This window comes from Sipha flava, unplaced genomic scaffold, assembly GCF_003268045.1.
Source record: "Sipha flava isolate LNK unplaced genomic scaffold, YSA_version1 42_pilon_pilon, whole genome shotgun sequence".
Lineage (NCBI taxonomy): Eukaryota > Metazoa > Arthropoda > Insecta > Hemiptera > Aphididae > Sipha > Sipha flava.
The window spans coordinates 1,690,730-1,706,976 of record NW_020273159.1 but is presented as its reverse complement, the minus strand read 5'-3'; the positions used below and the strand labels follow the sequence as shown (position 1 = coordinate 1,706,976).

General features: G+C 24.9%; 1 protein-coding gene across 1 annotated transcript in view; it reads left to right on the top strand.

The window, feature by feature from the left end:
• Nucleotides 1-8,513: 8,513 nt before the first annotated feature.
• LOC112689173 overlaps nt 8,514-16,247 on the top strand; it is a 77,980-nt gene continuing 70,246 nt past the window's right edge. Inside the window, exon 1 of the mRNA XM_025562742.1 lies at nt 8,514-8,755. Coding sequence (XP_025418527.1) covers nt 8,651-8,755 — 105 coding nt within the window. The 5' untranslated portion in view covers nt 8,514-8,650. The remainder of the gene's footprint in view (nt 8,756-16,247) is intronic.

Genomic DNA, 16,247 nt, shown 5'->3' with positions numbered 1-16,247 from the left:
AGTTTCGCTCTATTTTTTTTTGTAATATAATATATGGCGTAAAATATTTTTTAAATAAGTCTCTTTAGATAGGTACTTAATAATTTTTTGGTTTCATCTAAATAAAATTTCCCTTGAGTTTTTGGCGATTCCTTCATATTTTTTTTAGTACTTTGAAGTTTAAAGTTTAAATTTCTATTCTAAGTTTGTTTTTTTCAATTTAATTTATATATTTTTATTATATTAGAAAAAATTTTTTGTTCTCACCAAAATCTGATTACCTTCTAATCTCTGAGAACCTTTTTTAATTTTTTAAGTTGAAAAAAACAACAATCATAAGCTTAACTATTTAAATATACTTGAGACGTCTCGAATCAGCGAATGCTGTCCGTCGGACCGGTGAAGAGAGCCTAGCCAGTAATCGAGGTACAGGCAATGGTTAAAGTGGGGGGGGACGGATTCCCCCTTCTTATTTATAGTAAGATTATGCGTCTTCTTTAATTTAAGTCACCAAAAGTTCGGGTGGACGATTAATGGCATTGGTCTCCAGGTTCGGATTGGCCCGGCGAGTTACCGAGCAAAACTCGGTAGGCCGCGACAATTTTTGGCCTTTTAAGTTGTGAAAGGCCGCTAACAGAAAATATTAATAGTTTAAAGTTGAAGATTAGTGCACCTATTGAAATATGTGATTAAAGAAATTTGGACAAGGGCCGCTAGTTAGTAAGTGGGCCGGTAACATACAGAAAACTCGGTGGGCCGAATTTGTCCAATCCGGCCTTGTTGGTCTCTAAAATAGGGATCCCAGATTTATTTTTTAAAAATACAGGACATTTTAAATCATACCAATTTTTGAAAGTCTCATTAGTGTTAATTGGAGGAGGGGGATGGGGACTTACAATTTCCTCGCAGTTATTAAATATACTATAAAATAAAGTTGAACACAAAATCTGATACTTCAAACAAATATAAATTATAATTAAAATTATAAACAAATAATTAGGTGACTTTACTATTTTTTTTAGATTTTTTTTATAATCAAATATTATTAGTTATCATTTGATTTAGATATTATAGTGTATCAATTATATAAAATTTAAAAAGCTTACCGATATTAAAAATTTAATTTTTAAAATAAGGTATATACGAAATAGACTATACAAAATACGGGACAAAAGTGTTATTTTTGTACTTGTGTTGGGACACCAGAACACTTTATTCAAATACGGGATGTATGGGATCCCTACACTAAAATACAATATTGAATATACAATATTTATTATAATATTACAATATTACATGAAATTTATTTTCTTGATTAATTGTATAAATTTTAAAATTTTTAAATAAATACGTTATTTAAACATCGGACTTCAGATTAGAAAAAAATAGATTTTTTTTCAATACATCGCAATAAAAACATCGATTTAGGGTTTCGATATATCGAACGAAAATATCGATGTTTTTAAAAAATCGTTGTATTTTGCCCGTCTCTAGGATAAACACTTTTTTATAGACAGTACACACCTTATTAGCTATGTACGTATTTGTTACTGTCTACGATGACCAACTACTAGCAAGGTTAGTAATTATTTCTTTTTAGTTTTGTTAAGTTTAAGAAAATTTTTAAAAATTAGCTACCATGTATTTCAATTTATTTTTACTGAGCAGGCATATGTATAGAATTATTTTTCTTTGGGGGAAATTTGTTTTTACACCCTATGAATATAAAGTTTTTATGAACATGTATGTGTAACAGAAGAGGCTTAGACCTCATGGGTTTCCTAAAAAAGATTGGTAAGATTTAGAATTAGGTAAGTGAACGCTCCTCAATTTTTGATCAATATAAGTCCTTCCACAATATTTTTCCCACTTTAACCACTGGGTACAGGCCAACCCTACTAAATTTTTTTTATAAAAGAAGTACCTAGGTAATTAACTTCTGAAAATTTTGAAATCATATGCTGCAGCTGGTTATTTTTTACCCTTATTTGGGAGTAAGCATCCTTATAATCAGTATATTGCAAATTCCTAGAATTTTTCTGTTAATCATTTAATTTTCTATTATTTTCATACATTTACATGCAATGCCGACCATTCAAGGCCTGTTAGCGAATCAAAATATTGATGCCCCTAATCATCAAACGTTTTTGAGGCCCGGGGCCCGTGTGCATTGCATTCTCTGCATGTCCGGTTTTTACAGATCTTTTTTTACATGTCATAATTTCTATTTACCAGGCACGTACATAAAAAAATATTTTGGGAGGGGTTTTAGGTTGTATATTTTCATAATTATATAAAATTAATATATAGATTTATATTACTTTTACTTTATATAAATATATTTAATCATTTTCCTGAATGTCAAAATGGGTTTAAGCCCCTAAATTCACTCACCCTTGTGTATGCGAATGCTATTTATTCAGCTCTTTTTAATCTTGTGCATATTAATGGGTAGTTTTCTTTTCACTTATGCTTACTCCCAACTAGAGGTCAAGGGCGTATTTTTTTTGTGAGGGGGGGGGGCGGACGAAGGGGCGCTCGCCTCCCCTGAATCCGTATTTAAAGAATCGATTATATGTGAGATACACATTTCAAATTTTTTTAATGTGGATCATTTTATAACGAAATCAAATTATGCGTAGATATGAATATTGAATTGGGCTTTTTGTCGGGTCCATACTTAATGAAAAATCAAATATAAAACAAGAGTAACTTTCAAAACATAGATTACACAAAAGTCGATTCTAAGTGGATCCGGCATTAGATTAAAAAAAAACCACAAATATTAAGGATTCACCAGATTTAAATATTACCAATAATTTTACTTGTAAATTTTGAGCCCAAATTAATGAAAATATTTTCTTTCGCTCCCCTCCCCTAGAATTAAGTCTAAAAACACCTTGCTAGGAATTCAGTTATACATTTACCTACTTGATTAAATCGTTTTGGTAAAATAGGCACGTCTTTTATCAATTATCGTCATTCACTAAATTCTATTTTTTCTGATTTATGATCATATTAATTGATCCTATTTATCGACTATTTGCCATAATTCGAACATTGATCGTCACGAATGATAAATAACAATATAGTAGAGACTTATATGTGTCTTCATATATAGATAATTATAATAAGCCACTATACACATGTACAGTATACACTATACACTATATACAGATCTATACTAATAAGAGTCGACATATATTAGAATATATTTTTTACTGTACACAAATATGAGATAAAATAAAAAATATACATTTTGACATTTCGCCAAGAATAAAATTATTTTTTTTCAGAAATTATTATAGGAAATAAAAGGGAGAAAAGAAAAGTAGATTTCGTTGAAACTTTACTCGATACTAATGCTGAGAAACTCCGTGTTGACCATAGTTTGACCGAAAACGAAGACGAAAAAAAAGAAGTGCTGCTGGTTTTTTTGAGTTTTTAATAGTTTTGGAAATTTACTGGTACGATGGAGTCAATATTATAATTAATTCGGGAATTATCAATTTTAGATAATGAGGTCATATAAATATCGGTGATAAACTCGATATGCAGATTACTGATATTTATCTAATTATAAGTTAGACCAAGATGCAAAATATAATTAAGTCAATTTGGTGAATCTCAAATTTGTCACGTTATAAACTTGTCAATAAAAGTAATGCAATTATTTTAAATATTATAGTCATTATGTACATCATCATATGTATGTAAATAAATAAATTTATTCATATATATATTCTTTATTAAATTATATTAATATTGAAAAAATATTGAAGTTTTTTACGAGCACATTATTGTTCATAATCGTTTTTTCTTTCTTTCGAAAATGCAATTTATTTTATAAGATTGCGAATAACGTGATTACTACATAATACGTATAAATATATAAAGAAAACAACTTTAGAATTATTAATATGCTTATCTTGAATTGAAATATTTGAAAGTCTTCGTTTGAACCTTTGAATTTATTCACGAGGGAAATTAAAGTTATGAAATGCAAAAAAGATTGTCTGTTATTTTTCCCGGATACTATAGTTAAAATATCGATAAATAAATTCAATCTATCTTGATGTGTTATCATTATGTATGAAATATAAATATTTTAAGATACCTTTTTTGAAAATCAAGAATACTGTATATATAGGTATAAATATATTGTATTAAATTATCTATTTGATTTTATTTTATCAGTGTATAAAGTGTGTAGTGTTCGATTATGTTCACATTATTATCGTCATGTAAATATTGACAAATTATGGAAAATTATCAAAAATTATGTGTTTTACACAGTAGTACTAGGATTTATATACAATACAAAATTGTAAAATATGCATTTAAATTTATATAAGGTAAACACAAAAATATAGTTACAAAAAAATATTTATTTATTGAAATACATCATTGGTTGGCTGTCTGTCTTAATATATTATAATTGAGAAATAAAATAAAATGAAATTTATGTTTGACAAAATAACCAAGTTTTATACTTTAATCTACAGGGATAGAATTTAATACAAAATATTAATCATGAAATATACTATAAAACATTCATTTTTCGCATTCTTATAATCGAAATATGCAAAAATATGCAAAGTAAAAATATCACTATTTATCTCATCATGAGGTGATTTGTGGACATTATTGACAAAATCAATAATCAGAAGTCGCAAAAAAAAAATGCTCTTGCATACAAATCCTAGCCCTGATTATCAGATAAAATAAATATGTATACCTGAACGTTTTTTGATAATGTTTTAATTTTTTATTCAACTTGATAAATACATTAACTTGTATGATTATTTAAAATGTGAAAATACGATGTAATATTTATTAATATAAGAGAAGTTTAAGAAATTAAGTTTACAACCGACAGGTCACAGATGTAGAAAACTAAAATAGATATCATATATCTATAAAATATCACCTCATATTAGCAGTATATAAATGTTTATATATAAATTTAAAATAAATGTAATATATCTAGGGCATGGACTACCTAGATATCTATGTCACTGAACACATGGTCTGTGTAAACTGTAGATAAATACAATATTATAAGTTATTATCTTGCATTACAATAATACAATGGTTAGTTAGTTGGTATAGACATACCAACATATATATATTACATATATTCTTGTTATAGTGATAGGATAACGAGTAACAACAAACAGTTAAATTTACTATTTTATGATAATACAGTTAAGCAAAGTTGTTTGAAGGTAAAATGGAAATAATTAAATTTAAGTAGGTACTAACGCAATATTACAAATGTAGCAATAAAGTTGTAGCAGTTGTGAATTTAAAATTAAAATGGGATAAGATTATAATCACGTAATTTCATAAACGCAGAATTAAAATAATTATACGTAAAAAACGTAATTTTATTTAAATAAAACAAACAATGTTTTTTCATACATTAAAAAATAAATTATTTTCTATTAAAAATGTGCTTGACTATTTTATATTTTTTTTATGATACATTAACAAGTTAAATTAAAATCGATTATTCTTAGAAGTATTAAACTCACTAACCAAGATGTAATTTTAAGTTGGTAATTTTATTATTCCATTGTTATTATACTCGTATTATTTTTTTCATATACAGTGGTGCTTATGAATTTATTATTGTTGTTTACCTACATACTATTATGATACAACGTTTTTTGATCTTTTATTAAAATCAGTACCATTAATTATTATATTACAATTTTTCACCTATGTACAAGGTTCTTAAAATTATGTTGTTTAAATTAAATCATATAATAACGATTTTTGTTTGTTTTTATAGTATTACATTTTTGTACATCATTACTTGATATATAATATATGATACCATTATAACTTGTAAGTTAGCATTTTTTTAGTAGATATTTATTTACATTGAAAATTAAAGTATCTTATGGGCTGTAACTAAATTGAGCATAAAACCCACTTTTTTGACACGATTGAGAAAATGTGTCAGCATATTAAAGAATATAGAAATACTAAAGAAACCTACATGATTGAATATAAAAATTTTGCGATATTGCCTATTTCAATTTTGAATGTAATTGTGTTGTCCAGAAGTTTCAATCGCATTACGTTTATCTAACCCTGAGAAAATTATTGTTAAATATTTATTATTGGTACACCTCCATCTCAAAAGATACTCTTTTTTCGTTCTCTAAATTATTGGTAAAAATTTACTAGGGCCAAGAATTATTCTTTGCCTCTTTCTGACAAAATTATTGTTACATCCATATTAAAAAAAAAAAAAAAATAGAAAGTACAAGACCTATACAAATATACCACTCTACACAACGCACTATATGTAACATGACTATAGGTGATCAAACACTACATAAACTGAATTATTTCTATAATAATTTTGGAACCGTAACCATTGTAACTATCTTATATTTTCCCCCAATACTAAATGTTTAAGATGTCAGTATATTACGGATAAAACTAATATTTATACATATTAAATTAATCGATAGCGTTGCCGATAGAGTTGGGCTTGAACCTCGATTCGCGACTTGTTTAAGTTTAGTATCTTAAATAATTTTAGTAACACTTTACACTTGTAATAATATAAGAAGAATATAAGTTACAAAATTTCGGAAACGTGAATGTGACTATGTCGCATAAAATATTCTATGATCAATCGTGTTGCTGAAAAGGTATATGCTGAATCGTTCTTTACCGATCTTATGGTGTTGTAAATGTTGTTTGAATTAGATAAATGGTAAACATTCCGTATCTATGTACAAGATGTTCATTTTCAATTATTTGAAAAAAATTTTAAGAAGCTTGTATGTGGTTTTAATCTTTTTTTTCCTCAGTAAATACCTACTTCTTTAGTTGTAGAAATAATCCGAAAGTTGTACTTTATAACTAACTTAAAATATACATATATTGGAACTCATTATTTTATATGAATATAACTTTATTTATTAAATGTAGGAATAAATTAATAAATAATTGAAAATTTTTGTTGATTTACGACTGTGTATTTAAACAGCAAAAAATAATATTCATGAAAAACATGATACTATAATTGTTTGCAACTATATTTAATACTAAAGGCCTACCTATACCATTTGTTCAATCTAAAATACTCATTTTGAACTTTAATATAATTTATTATATTAAAATAATGTATTGTAGTAAGAATATATTAAAATTATTATATGGTTTCCTTATAGATTTATTCTTATAGTAGCTATATTAACTTTTATAGTAAACGATATATTTTTCTATTTATGTTATATACACACTTACATACATATTACATACTCGACATAAATATTATATATATACTTATTTCATATATACTATCATTATTCACTGTTTTTTAAATTTGGATTCATCACATGTAGCACTACGTATTTTTATATTTTGAAGCCAAAGGAAAATCAGTTTTACTGTTCTTGCAGTTTTCTTTTATCATCTCATTTCTTTAGAAAAATTTGAAAATCCGTGGTTTTCTATTATGATTTTTTATTATTAGCTTTTCAATTTCTATATAAATAAACCAGTCTTTTTAGCCCATTAATATTTTTTTCCTTTATATTCATTCTAAAATGATGCACTTATTATACTTGATTTGACGAGTTTATTTTTTAATTTTGTCAAATCATAATTACAATCAATATTTTATAGGTAGATATTTTTATATTATTATGAAGTATTTATATTTGTTTCGGGATAAATAATAAATTATAAATCGGGCTTGCATACTATTAAAAGACACATTTTATAAAAATCTGCAATTAATTAATATATGGAATAAATAAAATTTTTCTGTATATTTTATAAATAAAATTAAATTAAAATGTGTTTACAAACGTATCTTTACATTAATTTTGCTAATCTACAGTCAAGTATTTAATGTTTCTATATTAACTTCAAAACTATAGTTAGGTACATTTGATGAATGATCACGGTATTTTCAGCGGCTAATTTGCTGTCACATTTAAAGACAAATGGTTATCAAAAGAAAATCAATAGAAAAACGCATAGTTTATTGTAAATTTATAAAAATAAATGATAAATTGTATGGAAAATAATACCAGGGAGTATTATTAAATTAAGGTAAAAGTGTTATGTTGATGTAATATATTCAAATTTTAAGGAAAATTTATGATTATTTAATCGATTATTAATAATTAATAATCGATTATTTGTAAATAATAATAGATACTATATTCTAAAACTTCAAATAATGATAATAACCGAATAGATTTAAATTTTTCTTTGTAAACATATTTATGTAGGGTTTAGTATAAGATATTTTCTTTAAACATGGTATTTAATTTTAGAAAAAGATTAATTGGCAACTATAGTCTCAACTAGAAGTGTGAATTGTTTTCATTTTTAAATTGTGTATGATAAAATATTTTTTGTCGTTGGAATTCACGTAAGTACGTAAGTCTCAGCCTTCAGAATGGGGCGGTATTGGCAGTGGGACGAATAATGTAGCACAGAGAGTGCGTTTAGGTGATGAACCGACGGCAAGCCCTTCAGTATCATTTTCCTCTCAGTCTTGCTTGCGTGTAGGTGAGCGTTGACCGCTCTAACTCTTTCGTAACTATCTTTTATCGTGGTTTTTTTTCAATTCGGTGTGTTGGGCTAGGTTAAAACCTTTTAACAGCACAATGCATTATTTTGCAATGACTTGATGTATTTAAGGTTTCTTAAAATATTTATACAACAAAGGATACAACAATTTTTCGGTTTCAAAAATCACCCGCCAAATCCACCACGTGAAAATATGGACGATCTTGTAAGTATCTATTACAATAACAGATTTTTCCTTATAATTATTAACTATTTTCGGTATAAATAATTATTTTATACAGATCATTTTTTTATTTTCGAAATTTTACACTTAAATGTATTATTCCATTTCGGACTTGTGAAAAAAATTAATGACAATAGAAATGTGTATATGTAGTAGGTTCAACAAAATTATCATAATACATGATATCATTTACAATATATTTAAAGTAATAGACGTAAGAAGAAATATATGAGAAATATAAAAAAAATTATTTTTATCTTTTAGTAAAGTTGAAATATATTCTTTTTTCCTTACTTTAATAAGACATTTAATTCCAGAATATTTTTTGTAAAATTTATATTTGAGAAAGAAAAATATTATTGTTCTTTTTTTATTCATAATCCTTTATATAATATAAATTCCTTTATAAAATATATCTCTTTTATATAATGCACACAACTGATGAAAATTACCTATTATTTTAATATTAAAGCATTGAAATTTTTTTTTTAAAGATTTAGTAATCAAATTAAACTTTGAAAATTAAATTTGGATGTTACCCAAACAAAAAATTAATGATTAATTACTATGTTTGAGAAAATAATTAATTATATATATATATATATAAATATAAGTGATAATGTTCGATATTCATGTTCATTTAGACTTTAGATAATTAAATACTTATATATAAAATTATATCTAAATCAATAGAAAGATTAACTAATAATAGCTCAATAATCAATTAATTAAATGATATGACACTTGTCTTATAATATAATCAAATAATATTCTGCAATTTATGTATCATGAATTATAAGTGTGTGATGCATTCTCTTTCCGTTTATCAAGCCATTTTAGGTATCGATAAAATTCAAAACACATTGATTATAATTATATTGCATACTATAATTTAAATATTCGAAACAAAGTTTTATGTAAGCAAGGTCGTATCTGGGGGAGTATCTGGACCCTACCGAAATGTCTTCAATATTTTACGAATGTTTAAATAATTATTTATTTTTAATACTAACATAAACATTTTCAGTCAAAAATGACTTAAGCTCCAATTAATCATTGACTGCTTTTAATTTTATATCATAATATAATTTGAAAATATGATATTAATTTTAATAAAAGAAGATTAAATCTTTTTCTGTCTTATTTTTAACCAAATATCAAAAATTAAAATCTAAATTCAATAAAATTACAATATACATGTATTGGACCCCTCCCAAAAAAAATTTCTAGATATAGCATGTATGTAGGTATAGATGAATTTTCGAGGATGAATGGAGGCTGAGCCTCAGTAAAAATTACGATAAAAAATATAAAAATGTTTTTATTTATCTTTTTATAGGAGTATGCAGTTCGTGGGAATTATTGTGTATATTTCAATTCATACCCCCCACAATTTGTTCTATATTTATCCGTGCATATACAATTATTTTAATTTATAGTTAATATTTTAGATATTATATGAAATTATTGATGGTTGTATATTTATTAAAAAGATATATAGATAATCTTATAAATGTTTGAAAGTCGGTGTATAGTAAAATCGTTCTTGGCTGCAACAACAGCATAATTTTAGTATGTACGTATAGTTACCAACAAAATGTCAATATTATTTGTATAGTAAACTAAAGGTGAATAAATTCTAACGAAACTTTATAAATGACCATATTACTGAATTAGTGAAACTATTTATTCAGAAAATTATGAATCAAAGAGTATTTGTTTTCAGTGTGGCTTGCGAATATTCACTACTATGTTTACTTGAATGAATAAGTATGTGCACACTTATAGATTTTTACAAACGAAAATGCATGAATTATTAATTAGCGAATATACCTTAAAAAAATATTCATTCATTCAGTCAAATATTCATGATGATATATTTTATCACTACGAGGTTTAATTAATTATTGTTTAAAAATTTTAGTTTTAATTTAAATTACAAAATTATGTAGAATACAAAATAAAATAAATTTAAATATCAGTGTAACATTACATTATTCAATGTGTAACAATTTAATATAATATATATGAAATATGATCAACTTTAAAAACCATACTAGGAATTATTATTTACATTTATACTATTTTTTATACTTTACGGTTGTATTATTAACCATATGCTCATACATATATTTAATAATGTCGGATTCTCGAAATGTTAAAAACTCTAAGAACTTCATATTAAATTAATTAAGAATTTTTTTTGACTAACATGATTTATCATCGCTTTCAAGTCTTACATTGCTTAACTTAATAATAGTGATGGGCGTAATCGAGATATACAATCGAGATATTTCGATTATTAAAATAATAATTCGATTATATACCCAAGAGATTATTTGGAGTGATATCTCGTTTATTTTAAAAACAATCAATTTTTGATCTTGAAATGTGTATCGAATGAAAAAATATATCGAATGATTTTCATGGAACGAAGGAGTGAGGGAGGAATATTATTTTTAATCTTCATAATCGAATAAGTAAATACATATTATTCACTTAAAGTTTTTGTATTTACGACTCGTGCTACTTGTAGGACTAGTTGTTAGACAAATATTGATGCGTATACGGTTATTCATTATTTATATTTTAAAGTTTGACATAAATATATAGCTATAATTTTTGAATTACTCAACCACAAAACAACAAATATTTCTCAGAACGTTTATAAATACAATTATATTATATTTATATTTATATATTATATTTCAATGGAACATTTCGAGACATCTCGTGGTTATAAAAATGTCTCGATTACTAATATTTCGATTATTGAAATCATTCGATTATGCCCATCACTACTTAATAATACTATGCTAGGTTGAACGGGAAGATGTGAGCAAAAAAGTGTTTAAAACTACGATTATCTATCAATATATTTTTAAAATTAATTTTAGACTAGAACCATTATTGTAAAGATATACGTTAAAAATAGTTATGACTTTATAAGTAAAATATAATTATTTATTAATTTAAGGTAAAATACTTATTTTTAATTAAGTTCCGTTTAGAATAGCTTCTCGAATCGAGTAATTTTCAAAGTGAATTTGATAAAAAACTCGTCCTTGTTGGTTGTTCAAAACAATAAAATACACTTGTTACCAATTCAGAAAGAGTTTTTAAAATATTAAATTACCACAGCGCTTATTATATACGTTTGAAGAATATAAGAATAATACTCGTTTATGAAATAATGTAAAATTTTAATATTTCTTCAATTTATTGTAATATTATTCATGGCAAAAAAAAATAAAAAAAGTGGGTAAAAGGTATTATATGTATATGTTATGTGATTGAGTTATGTTAGTTGACAATTTAATAATATATATAATTTCAAAAATAGGTGGACATTAAATTATAATATAACTTATGCTATAATAATAATTACTTAGCAAATTAAAATATAAAATATTTTCAAAGATTTTGCTAAAACACCTTGAACCAATAGCCGTAAGATGCATTGGAGAATACCAGTGTGGCTTTCGTAAGGGTAAGTCGACAATCGATCAGCTAACAATAGTGGGGCAGTTAATAGAAAAAAAATACGAATTTAGACAAAACATATAGCAAGTGTTTTTCGATTTCAAAAAAGCGTACGATAACATACACTGTGATAGTCTTTACAATATTATGCTAGAGTTTGGTTTCTCGAAAAAACTCATCGCTTTAACAAAAATGTGCATGAATGACACGAAATACCAAAAAGAGAGTGAACCAAACGCTGTCCGATGAGTTTGAAGTCATAACTGGCTTGAAACAAGGGGACACGCTCTCACCACTATTATTTAATATAGCATTAGAAAAAATAATACGTAATGTAAAAAATAACAACTTGGGAACCAATATTGGCGCCACACAAATTAATATACTAGGATTTGCTGAAAATTTAAACCTAATTGGAGATAGTATGGAAATAGTTGAACAGAATATAAACACACTCATAGAAGGTGCTAAATTAGTCGGATTAAAAATAAATCAAGACAAAACGAAAGTAATGGAATTACTTCCCAATGGGGAAGAAAACGTGGTTATCAATGACTATACCTTTGAGAAAGTTAAAGAGTTTAAGTACCTTGGAATAACAATTACCAACAAAAATGATTGGAGTACCGAAATCATAAGCCGTATACTCAAGGCAGAGAGGGCTTATTTCGCATTACATACATTTTTTAAATCAAAATTATTTTCCAGAAGAACTAAGATCAGATTGTACATGACTACAATAAAACCAATGGTTACTTATGGATGTGAAATATGGCCCACTACTATACAATTAGAAAAAAAGCTACTAGTTTTTGAATATAAAATACTGAGGAAGATTTGTGGTCCAATTTTTGATAATGAGCTAAACAAATGGCGTAGAAGAAAAAATACTGAATTAAGAGAAATCACTGAAGTTCCACTATTAACAAGCCACATTAAGTGTCAAAGACTCAAATGGTTTGGTCATAACATGCGGAAAACAGAAACCAATAATACGAGAGCAGCAATTGAATGGTAACCGACAGAAAAAAGACCAAGAGGAAGGCCTAGAAAGCGATGGATGGATGGAATAAGGAAGGACTTAGAAACACTGGAAGTAACAAAATGGGAAGTAGAGTACAGGATCGTGACTACTGGAGAACGGTGACGGTGCGGCCAAAACTCTTAAAGAGTTGTTAAGCCAAGAAAGAAGAAGAACTTAGCAAATTAAATATATGAGTACAAACATACAAATATACTATTAAACTGCATAATTTGTAAAGAGGATTTACTTGGATTTAATTTCAAATTTTAAATTTTAATTTAATTCCAATTGGACATTATATTTTTACAATGTAATTATTAATTTTAAAGCCAATAATTATATTATATAATGAACAATGTATGAATATGAAAATAATTATAATTTGAAACTAGTTAGTATCAAAGATGACATTTTTTTCCTGTGAATGTCAATATAATGAACAATACTAAATAAATTTACTGTGGACTTGAAAATATATTATACAATACATTTTTTAAATTAATGCGTTTATAAATATACGATAATAAATTTTTAAATATAGCAGTGGTATTTATTATTTATCTGATTATTTACATAAAATGATGAATTACTTAAAATTACACATGTGCAGTTAGGCAGTTATACCCTTTTTATAAATTCATATTATATATTTTAATGAAGTTCCATATGCTTTTTAGCCATCAAAACAAGATAATTAAAATAAAATTAATTGTTATGAGAATAAGTTTGTTTTTTAAAAAGGTAAATAATATTTAATATTTTTGTATATTTACATTAACATAGTATACTCGTATTTTATAATGTGCATAATTTTTCGTAATGGTTTAAAATTATGATGTTTTTACCAAGAGTTTTAATTTTTATGTATAATAAGAGAACATATTTTTTAAACTTATTTAGTTTATCGTTTAAAATAAATTGAATTGTATTATTATTACTCGCTTTTGGACCAAATAACTATTAAGAAGATTGGAATGGTTCCTAATGACTAAGCATCAGTTATTTTTGGCCAATTCAAATTGCTAATTTATAACTAATTTCTCTAAACATTCCTTCCAAACATAGAAATTCCAATTGAAAAACAAGCATTGTTATCACCATAGATGGGTATTCGTATTCTGCCTATATTGATAAATTATTATGGGTTCGGAATTTATTACATAATATAAATTTATAATAAAATAAACAAAAAAAGTAAATATATGTACATAGTGTCTAGAAAGTTTGGAAATATTTGACAATCAATTCGTACATATTATTATATGTACGATTTGAAACTTTTTAGAAATATTATTACCTTTTATATATACACTCGTATAATAAGAAAAAATACGATATATTCCAATAGTTTTATTTAGTGAAAAGATAATAATTAAATTTTTTATAATTTAAATTGAACCTTTTATTGTACACAATTTATTTTTATTTAACAATTAAAATATAGACATTCATATATTACACTCACGTATCATATTTTTAAAATTTATATTTAAAATACCAATATTTAAAAATAAAGTAACTAATATATTATAAGCATATTATAATAACTAAATAATAATGATTTTGCAGCTTTTCTGTGATTTTTATATGAATTTAGAATGTATAAAAAATTGTTATATTTCTTAAAACTAACTTTATTTACTTACTTTGTTCATTAAATTTTAAGGTTATTAGGATATTTACATCGTATTATATAAAAATGTACTCAATGTCACCTAGCCTATGGTGTTTTTCTATGTATCACATTAGCTGCAAATATGTTTTTAACTTTTTCATAATGGAAAAGATTTTATTTAGTTTTCAGTTGTATATGAAAATGTTGCTAATATGGCTAACTGTTTAAAATGTGATTGAAAAATAAATTTAAAGCTTGTTTTTGTTATAAAGCATTTATAGTTTTTTTTTATTTATTTTAAGTGCTTGTAAAATTTGTTTTTGTGTATGTACTGTTTTTTACAGCTATACGTTACAATTCGAAACATATATTGTCATATTTCAAAATAGCTGGAACTTTTTCTTTTAAATAATCAAATTTTCATATTGTAATTACGATATGAGGCAAATTCAAACATATAATTATTTATTTTATTTTTTCCATTTAATTTGATATTTCAAATCATATTTGATAGTAATATTTTAAATGATTTAAATTAGATTTATATGTTGTTAGAAGACATTTTATCTTAGAAAATAGATTGGTATAGTTTTTTGTGTAAATTATCAATAAGGCATGTTATCAATTATTAATAGGTATTTTCCAATACCTAATATGATGGTTAGAATTTTTTTGAATTTATATTTGTGTTCAATCTGAGTTCAACATTTATCTAAGTAGTTAAATATAATCCATATTTATGTACAACGATTAAATTATTGAAGAACGGATACAAATATTAAATTACTAAATATGACATTGAGGACGGTATGTTATAGATACCTAAATTAGTTTTACATATATTAATCGAATTCGATATAACCGATCAAATTTATATAGTTTTTCGTTTTCAAATCACACTTATATTTTCAATAATGTTGTGCACTGAATTGACAATATTATATAAATCTGTCAATTAATTGTTTTTATAAAACTATTATGAAAATATAGAATCAATAATTAATACATATTTATACTAATATGATTTGTATAATTAGATTTAAATAATTAAATTTATACATCTATATGATATGATATGATAAGACTTAATGTAGAATTTTAAATTGATAATAACGGAGAATCTTTATTTTTGTTTTTTGAGTTTAAATTAAACAAAATGATTCATACACTAATATAAACAATTTACGAGTAATTCACATTCGTAAAAAGGAATATTATGGGTTTCAAATAATTTTAATTCTTTTTACTAGAAACAAATTTTCGGAAGAGGTCAACACTAAAAGCTTTAAGTGAAATTTTTAAATCGAAAAATGTGCAGTAGTTTAAAATAGTAATTTTTTGATTCCTACAGC